The sequence below is a fragment of the Bos indicus genome, chromosome 6 (genome assembly GCF_029378745.1).
Source record: "Bos indicus isolate NIAB-ARS_2022 breed Sahiwal x Tharparkar chromosome 6, NIAB-ARS_B.indTharparkar_mat_pri_1.0, whole genome shotgun sequence".
Lineage (NCBI taxonomy): Eukaryota > Metazoa > Chordata > Mammalia > Artiodactyla > Bovidae > Bos > Bos indicus.
The window spans coordinates 29,923,582-29,941,591 of NC_091765.1; the positions used below are offsets into that span (position 1 = coordinate 29,923,582).

The 18,010-nt window shown below is 38.7% G+C and overlaps 1 protein-coding gene across 2 annotated transcripts in view; it reads left to right on the forward strand.

Moving 5' to 3' along the window:
* UNC5C (unc-5 netrin receptor C) overlaps positions 1-18,010 on the forward strand; it is a 426,767-nt gene that overhangs the window by 229,326 nt on the left and 179,431 nt on the right. For both annotated transcript variants that reach the window (XM_070790840.1, XM_070790841.1), the window contains exon 2: positions 5,922-6,143. In XM_070790840.1, coding sequence (XP_070646941.1) covers positions 5,922-6,143 — 222 coding nt within the window. The remainder of the gene's footprint in view (positions 1-5,921; positions 6,144-18,010) is intronic.

An 18,010-nucleotide genomic window follows, 5' to 3' on the forward strand; every position in this document is an offset into this window, starting at 1 on the left:
AGGGCCACCTTCATGGTCTGTAACCTGTGCTCTCACACAGCACCTATGCTTTGTTTAATACCCTGCTGTAAGCGTCTCTGAAGTCTTAATACATTTTTATACAAGGGATCCCCAAATTGTCATTCTGCACTGGGCCACACAAATTTGATAGCCAATCCAGTCTGTAGATTTTACTATTTTTATGACACCTTATATTTGTAAATGAATTTGAGGCACTGTAAAGAGAAGACTCCTGAGAGTCCCTTGGACTGCAAGGAGATCCAACCAGTCCATTCTAAAGGAGATCAGTCCTGGGTGTTCTTTGGAAGGACTGATGCTAAAGTTGAAATTCCAGTACTCTGGCCACCTCATGCGAAGAGTTGATTCATTGGAAAAGATCCAGACGCTGGGAGGGACTGAGGGCAGGAAGAAAAGGGGATGACAGGGGAAGAGATGGCTGGATGGCATCACCGACTCGATGGACATGGGTTTGAGTGAACCCCGGGAGTTGGTGATGGACAGGGAGGCCTGGTGTGCTGCGATTCATGGGGTCGCAAAGAGTCAGACATGACTGAGAAACTGAACTGAACTGAACTGAACTGAAACTCGAAAATACCTTGTGGATCTGTTAAGAATGCTCAAAGTCACATTAGTGTGAGCCTTTTGTTGACCTTCTGTAAGTGCCTGATACTATGCTAGACTTATGGAAAATAAAAACACAAACAGTAGACCCTGTCTTCAAAAAACTTTCATACTAGTGTTAAGAATTTGTTATATATTTCTGGCTTTGAAAATTGGGAATAGTTGGATAACTCTGGTTGCCAAAATTGGAAAGCAGATTTCTCCATATGTGAGAAGCAAATTTATAGTGTGAAGAGCTAAATGTTCATGAAAAGGTATTTGTAGGTGAACACTTGCAGATGATATTTTTTTCCTTATTGCACATGGTATTTGGAGATGATCACTTTTTCCTTGTTAAATGCATATAGATGTAAGCATACTGGATATTTAAATACTCAGCCATTTTTCTTTAGAAATCTTGATTGAAGAGAATTGACTTGCTTGATTTTTTTTTAATTACTCTAGTAAAAATAGAAGATAAAATTTCATTAAAAGGCAATTTATGTAATACCACTATATCTGGAAATCAATGCTGACACTTGCCATTTTTTGTCTAGAGCAAAGAAAGTTTTCTCTTAGCATGCTTAACCTAATGGTGGGAGAGCTGTTTTCTGGGCCATTTTCCACAGTTGGGCATGGTACCCAGGCCATCTGTTGTAAATGATCAAAGAAAGGGTTTCTCAACAGCAAGCCCACTGATAATCAGTACAGTTGTACTTTGTATTATCTGTTTCACTATGTATATCTTACTGACTCAGGGTCTTGAAAATTACCTTTATAAATGTCATTCTTACACCCGAATTAAGTACCAGAAGTGATGTGCCATATTGCCTGATGTGAATTAATCTAGGGCATGGACTTAAATACACTGTATCTGTAGCACAAGAAATATTAATAAACTAATATGCTGTGATTGGTTAAGGCATCTCTCTAGATCAAATTTAAGAATGGGTTCATACATAGACTAGAATGATGTATTAAAGAAACACTGGAGTTATGATGAAAACATTTTAAATGATAGAAATAATTTCTTAAAAAGTTAGATATTGTTATTTAACAGACACCTTGAAAAATTAATAATTTATGAAGCCTCAGACTCATAGAATTATTTCTCTTTCCTTGTAGTGATCATCTATGTTTTAAAATTCAAAATTTAGGAAATTCAAAATTAGTTTGTTCATACATTTTCTAAATGCATCAAATCATTACTGTTTTTTCCCTGCACTTAACAGAGCCCTGTTTGCCTTGAAAGCATATGTGTGACTTTTTCTTGGACTAGTCCATTAAGGTTCCCAGTGGTTTGCAACAAAATAATCAAATGAATTTTTTTTGAAATGACTAAAGCAGCTCATATCATTTTATCCACATTTGAACTTGACTGAAGTCAGAGATGAAGTGAAGAATGAAGAGATATATGTATTGGCTAGGCAGGGTAATCAATTCTTAGTCCTTTTCTATCTTTCTGTGGGAGAAGGCAATGGCACCCCACTCCAGTACTCTTGCCTGGAAAATCCCATGGACGGAGGATCCTGGAAGGCTGAAGTCCATGGGGTCACTGAGGGTCGGACACGACTGAGCGACTTCACTTTCACTTTTCACTTTCATGCATTGGAGAAGGAATGGCAACCACTCTAGTGTCTTTGCCTGGAGAATCCCAGGGAAGGGGGAGCCTGGTCGGCTGCCATCTATGGGGTCGCAGAGTTGGAGACGACTGAAGTGACTTAGCTTAGCTTAGCTTATCTTTCTGTAGGATGTAAACATGTAACTACGTTTGCTACATTACTGAATAAGGTAAGGTGGTATATAATCACCTGGTATCTTCGCTTCTAAAGGAGCGAGTCTCATCTTCTAGAACAATGACTGAAAAAAAGGCTTTTTTACATTTTGCTTACTTGAATAAATATATTGTTATGGAATACATATACACGTTATAGTATAAATGTACACAAATAGTTAAAAATTTGAGTTACCCTCTGCCTTTGTGAGTAATAATTGAAAACAACAGTAACATTTTACAGAATTTGAGTCTTATATTTTGTGGCACTTTATTGATTATTGGCATGGTCCATCATTACATGTACCAGTAAGTGCTTCAGAAGAGAAAAACAACAAAAAATGGAACAAGGCCTTCAAGACATCAGCTTCGCGCTGATGGGTCTGTCAGTACCTCAGTTCCCTGTTCGTTTGCCTTTCTGAACTGTTTATTTAGGCACTCTTGAGTGTTCCTGCACATTGACTACATTAGCTGAAGTTGATGGAAATGAGGTTATTCTGTAGTAAGCTGACAGTCTGGGTCCTTGATGTCCAACAATTGAAAAACCAGAAATGATGCCCTGTTAGAAGAAAGTATATTAAGGAAGTAAAGTGAGAAAACAAGTTAGAGACGGAAAACGTTGTTTCCATTGCAGGGTCAGTCGTTTATAATTGTGGAGTGGTTTTGAAAGCTAGTTTTGTCTATGATGCAGGTAAAGCCAGTTTTGACTGCAGAACAAATTAGTAGAGACTAGATGTCCTTACTAATTGACTGTGATCACATGACCCGGATGGAAAAGTCCCAGGCCAAGTTTCTTAGTGGACTAATGTCCCCTTTACCAATGGCTGTCTCCTCAGCCAGGGAAACAACTGAATAAGCCAGGAAATGACTTCCACGATAATGTCTTAGCAATCAGTGTTTAACTACCAACACCATAATCAATATTTGCTGCTGAATATATGCGCTTTTTTTTTTTGAGCAAACCTAGGAAGATGGTGTGGAGAAGGCAATGGTACCCCACTCCAGTACTCTTGCCTGGAAAATCCCATGGACGGAGGAGCCTGGTAGGCTGTAGTCCATGGGGTCGCTAAGAGTCGGACACAACTGAGCGACTTCACTTTCACTTTTCACTTTCATGCATTGGAGAAGGAAATGGCAACCCACTCCAGTGTTCTTGCCTGGAGAATCCCAGGGACGGGGGAGCCTGGTGGGCTGCCGTCTATGGGATCACACAGGGTCAGACACGACTGAGGTGACTTAGCAGTAGCAGTAGCAAGAAGATAGTGAAGGACGGGGAAGCCTGGTATGCTGCAGTTCATGGGGTCGTAAAGAGTGGGACATGACCTAGCGACTGAACAACGGCAATACATACTTTTAAAGAACTTGTAAAAACTTTTAATTTTGGCCTCAGAGTTTTAACTTACATATTAGCCTACGGTGCTTAGTCAATGTAGGAAGTTAATAATAGTTTTGTTCTCCACTGTCCTTCATAAGAAGAAAATTATCAGGGCTAACTGAAATGTAGTGTATTAGATTCCTTTGTCTTTTGTGAAGTATAATAATAGGGTTTCTAAAGGCACTTTTATTAGTTTCTGTTTTTTATTTGGAATCATGCAGAAACCAAGTTAAAGGAAAATATACCTCAAATTGTGTAAGTATCTGTAACGGTCTTGGGGTTTTGTTTATTCAGTGGTATTGGAACAGCAAGGTAGGAGCAATATGTTTGATAAATTTCAGTGTATAAAAAAATGAGGCTTTTGTTCTTCATGTTAATACTCTAATATTATTAATATTCTAATGAGAATAAGTGTGACTAATCATATAACTTATGGTATTTGAGATACAGTTTCCAAATAAGACTAAACAGCATTTCTAAACTCTAGGTTTTACTGCAGAACTATTCATATTAACACTATTGGTTGACTTGATGTTATCATGTATATTTCCAGTGTTGAGAATAATTCTGAGTCGATAATAATTTATAAATAATAACTATAAATTAATAATTCAATAAATATTTTTGGTTAAGTGAATGAATATATCATGAAGTGGCATCTTTTGAAAATAATGACAGACTTCAATCTGAACTTAAAGATCTTTAACTCATATTTCTAGTATTTCTTTTAAGCTCCTTGCATAGGATTCAAGGCTTACCTAACAGCCAGATGGCTCAAGTGGAAAAGAATCTACCTGCCATCACAGGAGACATGGGTTTGATCCCTGGATCGGGAGGATCCCCTGAAGGAGGAAATGTCAACCCACTCCAGTATTCTTGCCTGGATAATCCCATGGACAGAGGAGCTTGGCTACAGTCTATGGGGTCATAAGGAGTGGTGTACAACTTAGCGATTGAATACACACACACACACACACACTTTATACTTTTCAAATAAGTTTTACTTATGAAGTTGCTCTTGGTTTTGTCAGCTCTCAAGGGTAACACTGTGTAGTGGGAGGGGTAGTGCTATGTTGGGAAGATCACAGTTTGTGAGGGAAACAAACCTCGGTTTTCATCTCAGTTCTGCAATTTATTACTTGTGTTCTCAGGGCAAGATAATTATCACCCTAGATATTGTATTTTGTCATGTGTAAAAATAAGAATAATCATCTAAATCCTTAAACAACTAGTCACTAGACCTAACATATTGCCTGTTTAATAACAGGCACTCAAATTACTTAATTAGATGATTTATGAATCATTATTGTTATCAAGCCAGGTTTGTTTTGCCCAGTATACAGCAAGCCAAAATGCAGAGCTGCCTAGGTTTTCAGGAAAAAGGGCAGCTAAGTATGGGTATCAAGGAGCAAGTCTCAGAACCACCTCTCCGAAGGCAAGGGTTCAGGGTATTTATGCGTGCATGCTAAGTTGCTTCAGTTGTGTCCAACTCTTTGCGACCCTATGGACTGTAGACCACCAGGCTCTTCTGTCCTTGGGATTTCCCAGGCAAGAATACTGGAGTGGGTTGTCATGCCCTTCTCCAGGGGATCTTTCTGACCCAAGGATCAAACCTTTGTCTCCAGCATCTCCTGCATTGGCAGGCGGGTTCTTTACCACCCACTAGCGCCATCTAGAGGTATCTATGAAGTAAAGAATAAAGAAGCAGGGTTGTCTAAGGCATGGGGAGTGTGGGGAGCTCAGGGAAAGGGGACTGGAAAAAGGTGCAGTTAATTGTTCTACACAGGTGTAAGTCAGCTCAGGCCTTGGTTTATTCAAAAATGAAGGCACTTAGCAGGATCTGAGGGTGGAGTTTTCAGCCCTTAGATGTCAAAATGTCATCCAGAGGACACTAGCACATGCCCAGTTGAAGGGCTGATGTTCCTATACCGTTCGACTCAAGCTAGACACAGCTGATTGCAAGTTCCTAGAAAATGATTCCTAAACATCTTATTGTTTAGGTGTGATGCCTCTTGAAATACATGCAAGCCTTCTGTATACCTTGATTAAAGAAGGCAGGTGAAATGGATATGACTAATGATTGCCCACAGTTTTATTAATTTTGAACAAAGAGCAAGTGAAAGGCAAATGGCTACAAAGTTCTAAACATTTTTCATTTTCTTGTTTTCCCAGATGACGACTTTTTTCATGAACTCCCAGAAACCTTTCCATCTGACCCACCTGAACCTCTGCCACATTTCCTTATTGAGCCTGAAGAAGCTTATATTGTGAAGAATAAGCCTGTGAACCTGTATTGTAAAGCCAGCCCTGCCACCCAGATCTACTTCAAGTGCAATAGTGAATGGGTTCATCAGAAGGACCACATAGTAGATGAGAGAGTAGATGAAACTTCTGGTGAGTTTTCCATTGCATTTGCACTGCTGTTTAGGATTCACTTACTACTTTGATGTGTTGTCATATTGTTCCTTCAGTTATTGAAATTGAAAGTACAATGATTATCCTTTGGTAAAAAAGTCTAAGGCCTTTTGGTTAAGATTTGGTGATATCATTCCCTGTATTGCAAAGTAAAATGTGATGAATAAATCTTGACTTGATTCCTGTTGAACCCCATAGAATTAAGGTATGGTTTATACTTAAGAGGGCTTCCTTGGTGGTCCAGATGGTAAAGAATCTGCCTGCAATGCGGGAGCCCTTGGTTCGATCCCTGGTTTGGGAAGATATCCTGGAGACTGGAATGGCTACACACTTTGTTATTCTGGCCTGGAGAATTCTATAGACAGAGGAACCTGTGGCCTACAGTCCATGGGGTCACAAAGAGTCAGACACAACTGAGTGACTTTCACTTATACTTTATACTTAAGAAGATAAATAATGAGCATGAATAGACTGAATCATGGTAAGTAAATACCTTAGTGAAAGATGCCTTTGAATTTCACTTGTGTTTTCAAGTCTGGTTGTCAGGCCTAAATATCCTGGAATTGAGGAATGTTTTCAATTAAAGATAAATTGTACTTGTTTACTAACCCACTCCAGTATTCTTGCCTGGAGAATCCCATGGACAGAGGAGCCTGGTGGACTGCTGCCCATAGGGTCACACAGAGTTGGACAGGACTGAAGCTCCTTAGCAGCAACAGCAGTACTTGTTTACATGATTGTCAAGTATTAATTCCCATGCATCAGTTCAGTTCAGTTCAGTCGCTCAGTCGTGTCCGACTCTTTGCGACCCCATGAATCACAGCACACCAGACCTCCCTGTCCATCACCAACTCCCAGAGTTCACTCAGACTCACGTCCATCGAGTCAGTGATGCCATCCAGCCATCTCATCCTCTGTCGTCCCCTTCTCCTCCTGCCCCCAATCCCTCCCAGCATCAGAGTCTTTTCCAATGAGTCAACTCTTCACATGAGGTGGCCAAAATACTGGAGTTTGAGCTTTAGCATCAGTCCTTCCAAAGAAATCCCAGGGCTGATCTCCTTCAGAAAGGACTGGTTGGATCTCCATGCAGTCTAAGGGACTCTCAAGAGTCTTCTCCAGCACCACAGTTTAAAAGCATCAATTCTTCGGTGTTCAGCCTTCTTCACAGTCCAACTCTCACATCCATACATAACCACTGGAAAAACCATAGCCTTGACTAGATGGACCTTTGTTGGCAAAGTAATGTCTCTGCTTTTGAATATGCTATCTAGGTTGGTCATAACTTTCCTTCCAAGGAGTAAGCGTCTTTTAATTTCATGGCTGAAGTCACCATCTGCAGTGATTTTGGAGCCCCCAAAAATAAAGTCTGACACTGTTTACACTGTCCCCCCATCTATTTCCCATGACGTGATGGGACCAGATGCCATGATCTTCATTTTCTGAATGTTGAGCTTTAAGCCAACTTTTTCACTCTCCACTTTCACTTTCATCAAGAGGCTTTTTAGTTCCTTGTTACTTTCTGCCATAAGGGTGGTGTCATCTGCATATCTGAGGTTATTGATATTTCTCCCGGCAATCTTGATTCCAGCTTGTGTTTCTTCCCATGCATAGTTTCCCCTTATATATTGTTAAACAATTTGTAAACACTGTAGATTCAAAATACTTGTATCTTTAACTTACATCTGAAGATGAATCCTAATTACGTAGCTCTTTGCTGAAGTTAAATTCAGAGTGACTGAGAAAAGTGATATTGTGGGTTCCACAAAGAAAAATAGTGAGTGTAGCCCCCATCTGGGTAGATCTTGATTAGAGTATATTTGCCTCTTACATTGTTAAAAATCCTGACTTTATTGCTTTGTAAATATCATTCTTAATAGCAAAATACTAAAGCCAAAGAGAGGATGGAGTAGACCTTAATAAACTGTAAGATTTACATTGGCTATAAAGGTAACTTTCTTGATAGAAATTTCTTATTCCACAATAGGTAACTTAAGAGAGTTGTAGAAACCCCTAGAGTTATTTCAAACTAGAAAATATATATGTATTTCTACAGTGGTTCAAGAGTTTTTGCTCTCCAGTAGGGATAATAACAATCTGAATTTTCACATTCCTTCCAGATTTGTGATTTTTTTAATAATATTAAGACATACATTTTAATAATTAAGACTTTGTTGATCAATATTTCCAAACTAAATTGTGACAAATATGATAAAAGTGGAAGTATTTAAGTATCTTAATTTTCTTTCATAAATATCTCTATGTAACAAAATGAATACATGTTTTCAAAATTCAATTGTAATTAATTCGTATTTGTATCCAAAGGTTGGTTAATGAGGGGCAAGCAGTGACCAGCATTTGAAGGAAATCTTCGTTCAGTGTCTCTAACAATTAAGAGCTATTAGATGATTGAACATAGACCATGAGAAGCCTGAGAAGAGGCATCTTTAAAAAGAAGAAAAAGCTTGTGAGACATATACTTATATAACACAAATGGTCTTAGAAAATTAGGTGGCAGCTCCACATAATTGTCAGTTTGCAAGTCAGTATGCTCACTGCATGTAAGCTGATGACTGTAGAAATAACTGGGTATCCAGCTATATAGTCTCTTCCTTCAGGGAATTGGTCTATTACACCTCTTGGTCTAATTACTCAGTAAATAGCTCCACCAGATGTCTTCAAAATCTCAAGTGAATTGAGTTTTATTTGTTTCAGCCCATTTATTTGTAAAGATTTCAAACACACACATTTTAATAGTAAGAGGAAAAATAAAATCACAAAACTAAAATGAGAGTCATAAACATACTTAGGCTTTTCTTTACTAGATTAATGAATATGCTTTTATACGAAGATTATAAATAAAAACAAAATTGCTCTGATACTGAACACGTCTAGCAGCCTCATGCTCTCTTGGTTGTGTATGTGTTTATGTATATTTTTTTAAAAGGCAGTTCCTTTTCATAAAGCATTATATTTTTATCTCCACAGAAAATTAATTAATATTGCCTATACCAATGATTAGAAATACATCTTAAAGCAACTATAAATGAAAATACATGGTATGTTTTCATTCAAATTCAGGATGAGATAGATTAGAGCCAAGGAAAGATTTGGCAGCCTTAATACTTGCATAGTCTTCATATTTGGAATGGAATGCTTTTTTGTTGTTTTTCCTTTTCATCCAAAACTATACAGGATAGCTAGCATCCAGGAGAATGTGTTACTTTTATATATAGGAAAAAGAGAGAGAGACCCACAGATACTAGTATCTTTTGATATTGTTCTTAACATGATTTATGTGTGCATGCTCAGTTGTGTCCTGCTCTCTGTGACCGCGTGGACTGTAGCTTGCCAAGTTCATCTGTCCATGGGATTTCCAAGGCAAGAATACTGGAGTGGGTTGCCATTTCCTCTTCCAGAGGATCCCCATTCAAGGATCAAGCCCAAGTCTCTTGCTTCTCCTGCTTGGTAGGTGAATTCTTTACCACTGAGCCCCCTGGGTGGTCATTTGGTGTTGTTCTTAACATACTAGCCAATGCAATTAGATAAGATAAATAACTAAATAGTTGAAAATGATCATTTGGACAAATATGATTTTGTAGATCTGGAAAACTTTTGCAGTTTCAAAGGAAAAATTGAAAACCATTAAGAAAATATAGAAAAGTGGCTGATAAAAGATATACATAACCCATCAACTTTTCTAAGTACAGTCAATTCAAATTATATTGAACTAAAATATATCATTTATAATAACAATGCAAAAATGTAGATACAAAACTATTAAAAATTTGGAGAATTTTAGAAAGAGTTTAAAATCCACTCAGAGACAAAAAATAATAATAATAATAATACAATGACTTGAATCAAGTGGAAAGACACGTCTTGTTCCTAGATAAAAAGACAATAGTTTTAAATGTTTGCTATTTATAAATGAATCCATAAAGTCATCAGCATTGTGTGAAAGATAATTTGTGAAAAGAGCTGGAAAAATTCTGAAATAGTAGCACAATAAAGAGATATCAGCTCTTTTTAACTGCGTCATAAGGCTAAAGAAATTTGATTTTAGCAGAGAATGAGACACACAGATTAATGGACACAAAATAGAAATCAGGAAATAAACATCTAAGGCATTTTATACTGTGATGGTGATAATTTCTAAATGCACAAGGTAGGAAGTTGGAAAAGTAAAATATAAATAATAAGTAAATAAATAAATAAAGCTTGAGTTCTAGCTCATTCTTTAGAATAAAATAAATTCTAGATGTTAGGGTTAACATCATTATCATTGTTGTCATTGCAGTCATCACCATCATCACTAGGAGAAAATTCTAGCAATTTATTTATTGGTTGTTTGGTTTCAGTGGTGATCAAAGCTTTTCTAATGAAGACAAAATCCAGAAGCCTTATATGAAAGCATTATTTTAGAAAAAATAAACCATTATTAAATTTACATAAAGCAAGAAAACCATAAAAACCAAGGGAGAGATATATACTAATCTAAGGGTTAATTTAATTAATATACTACTAGCTCTTAAAATCGGAGAAGGCAATGGCACCCCACTCTAGTACTCTTGCCTGGAAAATCCCATGGATGGAGGAGCCTGGTAGGCTGCAGTCCATGGGGTCCCTAAGAGTAGGACACGACTGAGCGACTTCACTTTCACTTTTCACTTTCATGCATTGGAGAAGGAAATGGCAACCTACTCCAGTGGTCTTGCCTGGAGAATCCCAGGGACGGGGGAGCCTGGTGGGCTGCCATCTATGGGGTCGCACACAGAGTCGGACACGACTGAAGCGACTTAGCAGCAGAATAGCAGCTCTTAAAATATTTTTAAGGAAATGATATGTATACCAATAAAATTGAGCCGAGTTTAAAGTCGGAGATGGAGGAAAAGAAGTGTAAGTGGTAAAGGCACATCTAAGAAAATGTTGTCACGATCAGAACAGTTGTTAGTGTACAGTGTGGATAACGGAGTGGGACTGGGATATTTCATACTTTGTTGATGAGGTTGCAAACTGACATAACCTTTTAGAAGACCAATTTGAAAATATCTGTCAACGTCTAAATGTATATACCCTTTTACTCAGTAACTACAAATTGAGAAACTATCTAAAAATAAAATTCCTGATGAGCACAAAGGCTTGTATTCAGATTTGTCCATTGCGCCCTTGTTGAGGTTAGTATATCAAGGGCATCCATCTCTAGGATGGAATACTGCATTGCTTTGTAAAACAATGAGATTTGTACACATGTGAAGTGGTAGAAAATTCTATCAGATAAAATTTGAAGTGAAAACCAAAATATACAACATTGCATGCAATATATGTCTTTCTTGTGTAAAAAGAGGATGCACATGTATTTGTCTACGCGTTAGGATTTTCTGGAGAAACATACAAGCAGTTGACATCTCAGAATTTGGCCCAGTAAGAGATTTTTTTTTTTATTGTTTGATTTTCATTCAATCCTCTGAATGTGTTATCTTCATGATAGATAATGAAATCTGAATTTAAAAGGCCCAAACTGCTTTATTGCACTCTTTCCCTGTTATCATAAATCTGCAACCTATATACTACTGGGAGTAGAGACATTTGTAGTCCTCCTTATATTAGAGCTCTTTGTTTTTCATCGCTTTGCTCTTTCAGAACATTGAATGAAATTGAATTGCATGCTTCAAACTTGAGGGGTTTTCCTCTGAAGTTAGTTTCATCTGCAACTTTGGTGCCCAGCATTTTAATATAGTTTGAGTATTGTTTTGTTATGTGCCTTAGTGATTATTCATATTAGAATGCATTGAATTAATGGATATTAGAATACATAGAATTAATGTAAGAATACATTGTCTTGAAATATATTAGATATCCGAGAAATTTTCTAGGCATTTAAAAAATCAAACTGATTCTCAGATGGCAGGACAGAGAGAAGTCATTGCAAACAAATTTGTTTTTTGTAGGTATCTCCTCCTTAGGATGGCTTCCCTGGTAGCTCAGTGGTAAAGAACCTGCCTGCCAAGGAAGGAGACGTGGGTTTGGTCTCTGGGTCAGGCAGATCCCCTGGAGAAGGAAATGGAAACCCACTCACTATTCTTGCCTGGAGAATCCCATGGACAGAGAAGCCTGATGGGCTGCAGTCCATGGGGTTGCAAAAGAATTGGACACTACTTAGTGACTCAACAACGGCAACAACTACCTTGGGATAATGATATCTGAAATCAAATACATTGGAAATCAGATGTATTGCCTTGTAACTAAGAAAAGCCAACTGTATTCAGTGAGATCTCCACCAGAGGTACATTTTAATTGAAAAACTACAAAATAATTTTTTAAAAAAAGCAAAAGTTTCTCTCCAACTGAAATTCTTTCTTTGAAATTACTAAAATATTAAATATGCCGAATTGCTCTGAAATATTAAGTAAATGGTTATATATATTCACTGAGCAAAACTATTCCATAGATAATAAAATGCCCTGATTAAAGATCATTCATTACTGTTACTGTTTGCTTTTCCATCATTTAAATCACATTTCATTTCTTGCAAATACGTAATAAAAGAAACAGAAAAGTGGAAAGCAGAATGTATTAGGCGATTTAGAAATTTTGAATGTTGAGAAGCTCTTGATAATACAATAATAAGCATCCATGTTCCTTCAGGATTCCAAAGAATCTTGATCTGCTCAAAATTTTATGGTTACATTTTTATGAAAAGCTCAGGCTTGTCTGCTTGGTTTTTATTTACTTGAAACCTTTTCAATCCTTGTTTCCATGGTACCTAAGATTCACCATTGGAAAGTAAACATTTCCCCTCTATGAAGAAGCAAGGGAGTTTAGAAAACCTCCATTGGTTTGAAAATTTAGTAAGCTCTAGGTTTTCCCTTTTCATCTATAATTATTCTCTCATTAGCAGAATATTACCAATAGGACCAACATGACAACAATGCAAAGAATTTCAAGCTTTATACTGAATTCCATGAATTATGTCTTTAGTCATCACAGCAATCTTTTTTTTTTTTAATTTTTAAACTTTATGTAATTGTATTAGCTTTGCCAAATATCAAAATGAATCCGCCACAGGTATACATGTGTTCCCCATCCTGAACCCTCCTCCCTCCTCCCTCCCCATACCATCCCTCTGGGTCGTCCCAGTGCACTAGCCCCAAGCATCCAGTATCATGCATCGAACCTGGACTGGCATCTCGTTTCTTACATGATATTTTACATGTTTCAATGCCATTCTCCCAAATCTTCCCACCCTCTCCCTCTCCCACAGAGTCCATAAGACTGTTCTATACATCAGTGTCTCTTTTGCTGTCTTGTACACAGGGTTATTGTTACCATCTTTCTAAATTCCATATATATGCGTTAGTATACTGTATTGGTGTTTTTCCTTCTGGCTTACTTCACTCTGTATAATAGGCTCCAGTTTCATCCACCTCATTAGAACTGATTCAAATGTATTCTTTTTAATGGCTGAGTAATACTCCATTGTGTATATGTACCTTAGCTTTCTTATCCATTCATCTGCTGATGGACATCTAAGTTGCTTCCATGTCCTGGCTATTATAAACAGTGCTGCGATGAACAATGGGGTACACGTGTCTCTTTCCCTTCTGGTTTCCTCAGTGTGTATGCCCAGCAGTGGGATTGCTGGATCATAAGCAATCTTATGATATAACTTTGGGATTCTCCTTTTGCATATGAGAAAACTGAGGCTCAGCAGGATAAAGAAACAAATTTGCCCAGTTGTATAGCTAAGAGGTGAAAGTCAAGATATGAACTAGGTTCAGTTCAGTTCAGTTGCTCAGTTACGTCTGACTCTTTGCAACCCCATTAACGCAGCACGCCAGGCTTCCCTGTCCATCACAAACTCCCAGAGATCACCCAAACTCATGTGCATCAAATCAGTGATGCCATCCAGCCATCTCATCCTCTGTTGTCCCCTTCTCCTCCTTCCCCCAATCCCTCCAAGCATCAGGGTCTTTTCCAATGAGTCAACTCTTCGCATCAGGTGGCCAAAGTATTAGAGTTTCAGCCTCAGCATCAGTCCTTCCAATGAACACCCAGGACTGGTCTCCTTTAGGATGGACTGGTTGGATCTCCTTGTAGTCCAAAGGACTCTCAAGGGTCTTCTCCAACAACACAGTTCAAAAGCATCAATTCCTCAGCGCTCAGCTTTCTTCACAGTCCAACTCTCACATCCATACATGACTACTGGAAAAACCATAGCCTTGACTAGACGGACCTTTGTTGGCAAAGTAATATATCTGCTTTTTAATATGCTAACTAGGTTGGTCATAACTTTCCTTCCAAGGAGTAAGCGTCTTTTAATTTCATGGCTGCAGTCACCATCTGCAGTGATTTGGGAGCCCAGAAAAAGAAAGTCTGACACTGCTTTCACTGTTTTCCCATCTATTTCCCATGAAGTGATGAGACCAGATGCCATGATCTTAGTTTTCTGAATGTTGAGTTTTAAGCCAACATTTTCACTCTCCTCTTTCACTTTCATTAAGAGGTTTTTTAGTTCCTCTTCACTTTCTACCATAAGGGTGGTGTCATCAGCATATCTGAGGTTATTGATATTTCTCCCGGCAATCTTGATTCCAGCTTGTGCTTCTTCCAGCCCAGTGTTTCTCATTATGTACTCTGCATAGAAGTTAAATAAGCAGGGTGACAATATACAGCCTTGACGTACTCCTTTTCCTATTTGGAACCAGTCTGTTGTTCCATGTCCAGTTCTAACTGTTGGCTTCCTCACCTGCATACAGATTTTTCAAGAGGCAGATCAGGTGGTCTGGTATTCCCATCTCTTTCAGAATTTTTTCACAGTTTATTGTGGTCCACACAGTCAAAGGCTTTGGCAGAGTCAATAAAGCAGAAATAGATGTTTTTCTGAAACTCTCTTGCTTTTTCAATGACCCAGCAGATGTTGGCAATTTGATCTCTGGTTCCTCTACCTTTTCTAAATCCAGCTTGAACATCAGGAAGTTCACAGTTCAAGTACTGCTGAAGCCTGGCTTGGAGAATTTTGAACATTACTTTTCTAGCGTGTGAGACGAGTGCAATGGTTCAGTAGTTTGAGCATTCTTTGGCGTTGCCTTTCTTTGAGATTGGAATGAAAACTGACCTTTTCCAGTCCTGTGGCCACTGCTGAGTTTTCCAAATTTGCTGGCATAGGGAGTGCAGCACTTTAATAGCATCATCTTTCAGGATTTGAAATAGCTCAACTGGAATTCCATCACCTCCACTAGCTTTGTTCATAGTGATGCTATCTAAGGCCCACTTGACTTCACATTCCAGGATGTCTGGCTCTAGGTGAGTGATCACACCATCGTGATTATCTGGGTCATGAAGATCTTTTTTGTACAGTTCTTCTATGTATTCTTGCCACCTCTTCTTAATATCTTCTGCTTCTGTTAGGTCCATACCATTTCTGTCCTTTATCGAGCCCATCTTTGCATGAAATATTCCCTTGGTATCTCTAAGTTTCTTGAAGAGATCTCTAGTCTTTCCCATTCTGTTGTTTTCCTCTATTTCTTTGCATGGATCGCTGAGGAAGGCTTTCTTATCTCTCCTTGCTATTCTTTGGAACTCTACATTCAAATGGGAATATCTTTCCTTTTCTCCTTTGCTTTTTGCTTGTCTTCTTTTCACAGCTATTTGTAAGGGCTCCCCAGGCAGCCATTTTGCTTTTTTGCATTTCTTTTCCATGGGGATGGTCTTGATCCCTGTCTGCTGTACAATGTCACAAACCTCTGTCCATAGTTCATCAGGCACTCTATCAGATCTAGTCCCTTAAATCTATTTCTCACTTCCACTGTATAATCATAAGCGTTTTGATTTAGGTCATACCTGAATGGTCTAGTGGTTTTCCCTACTTTCTTCAATTGAAGTATGAATTTGGCAATAAGGAGTTCATGATCTGAGCCACAGTCAGTTCCCGGTCTTTTTTTGCTGACTGTATAGAGCTTCTCCATCTTTGGCTGCAAAGAATATAATCAATCAGATTTCGGTGTTGACCATCTGGTGATGTCCATGTGTAGAGTCCTCTCTTGTGTTGTTGGAAGCCTTTGCCCTGCTTCATTCTGTATTCCAAGGCCAAATTTGCCTGTTACTCCAGGTGTTTCTTGACTTCCTACTTTTGCATTCCAGTCCCCTATAATGAAAAGGACATTTTTTGGGGGTGTTAGTTCTAAAAGTTCTCGTAGGTCTTCATAGAACCATTCAACTTCAACTTCTTCAGCGTTACTGGTTGGGGCATAGGCTTGGATCACCATGATATTGAATGGTTTGTCTTGGAAATGAACAGAGATTATTCTTTCATTTTTGAGATTGCATCCAAGTACTGCATTTTGGACTCTTTTGTTGACCATGATGGCTACTCCATTTCTTCTAAGGGATTCCTGTCCACAGTAGTAGATATAATGGTCATCTGAGTTAAAGTCACCTATTCCAGCCCATTTTAGTTCACTGATTCCTAGAACGTTGATGTTCACTCTTGCCGTCTCCTGTTTGACCACCTCCAATTTGCCTTGATTCATGGACCTAACATTCCAGGTTCCTATGCAATATTGCTCTTTACAGCCTCAGACCTTGCTTCTATCACCAGTCGTATCCACAACTGGGTATTGTTTTTGCTTTGGCTCCATCCCTTCATTCTTTCTGGAGTTATTTCTCCACTGATCTCCTGTAGCATATTGGGCACCTACCGACCTGGGGAGTTCCTCTTTCAGTATCCTATCATTTTGCCTTTTCATACTGTTCATGGGGTTCTCAAGGCAAGAATACTGAAGTGGTTTGCCATTCCCTTCTCCAGTGGACCACATTCTGTCAGACCTTTCCACCATGACCGTCCATCTTGGGTGGCCCCACACAGCATGGCTTAGTTTCATTGAGTTAGACAAGGCTGTGGTCCATGTGATCAGATTAGCTAGTTTTCTGTGATTATGGTTTCAGTGTGTCTGCCCTCTGATGCCCTCTCACAACACCTACTGTCTTACTTGGGTTTTTCTTAATTTGGACATGGGGTATCTCTTCATGGCTGCTCCAGCAGAGCACAGCCGCTGCTCCTTACCTTGGACGAGGTTGCCCCTCCTGACCTTGAACATGGAGTAGCTCCTGTCGGCCCTCCTGTGCCTGGGCAGCTGCTGCTCCTTGGACATGGGGTTGCTCCTCTCAGCCTGATATGAACTCAATTCAGTTCAGTTCAGTTGCTCAGTCGTGTCCAACTCTTTGCAACCCCATGAGTCGCAGCATGCCAGGCCTCCCTGTCCATCACCAACTCCCAGAGTTCACTCAGACTCACGTCCATTGAGTCGGTGATGCCATCCAGCCATCTCATCCTCTGTCATCCCCCTCTCCTCCTGCCCCCAACCCCTCCCAGCATCAGAGTCTTCACCAATGAGTCAACATCAGGTCTCTTTAATTCCAAAATTTTTGCTCTTGGCCCTGTACTCAGTGCCTCCCTGAATACTTCTGCAGCTTTGTACACAGAACTAAGTTAAAGGAAAAAAAAAGATCTATGTAAAACAATTATCCATTTTCTCAGGAAAGAAAATCTGGTTCTCAGTATCAGCTAAACATTTGTCTTTCTTGCTTTTCATCTCCCTTCTTGTTTGTGTCAACTTTTTCATATGTGGCCCTTTGTGGTTCTTTAGTATTCAAGATGGTGCTTAGGATTTGATTATTTTTATTTGTGAAGGTGTTTAACATTTGGCCAAACAGCAAAAAATAGAAAGAATTTCAGTTGGTGAGCAAAAGATGAGCCCCTTTTTTTAACAGGAAAAAAAAGAAGTTGATAAAGAGAAACTACACATGGACACAAATTTAAGTGAATTACCTTTACTCAAAATACAGCT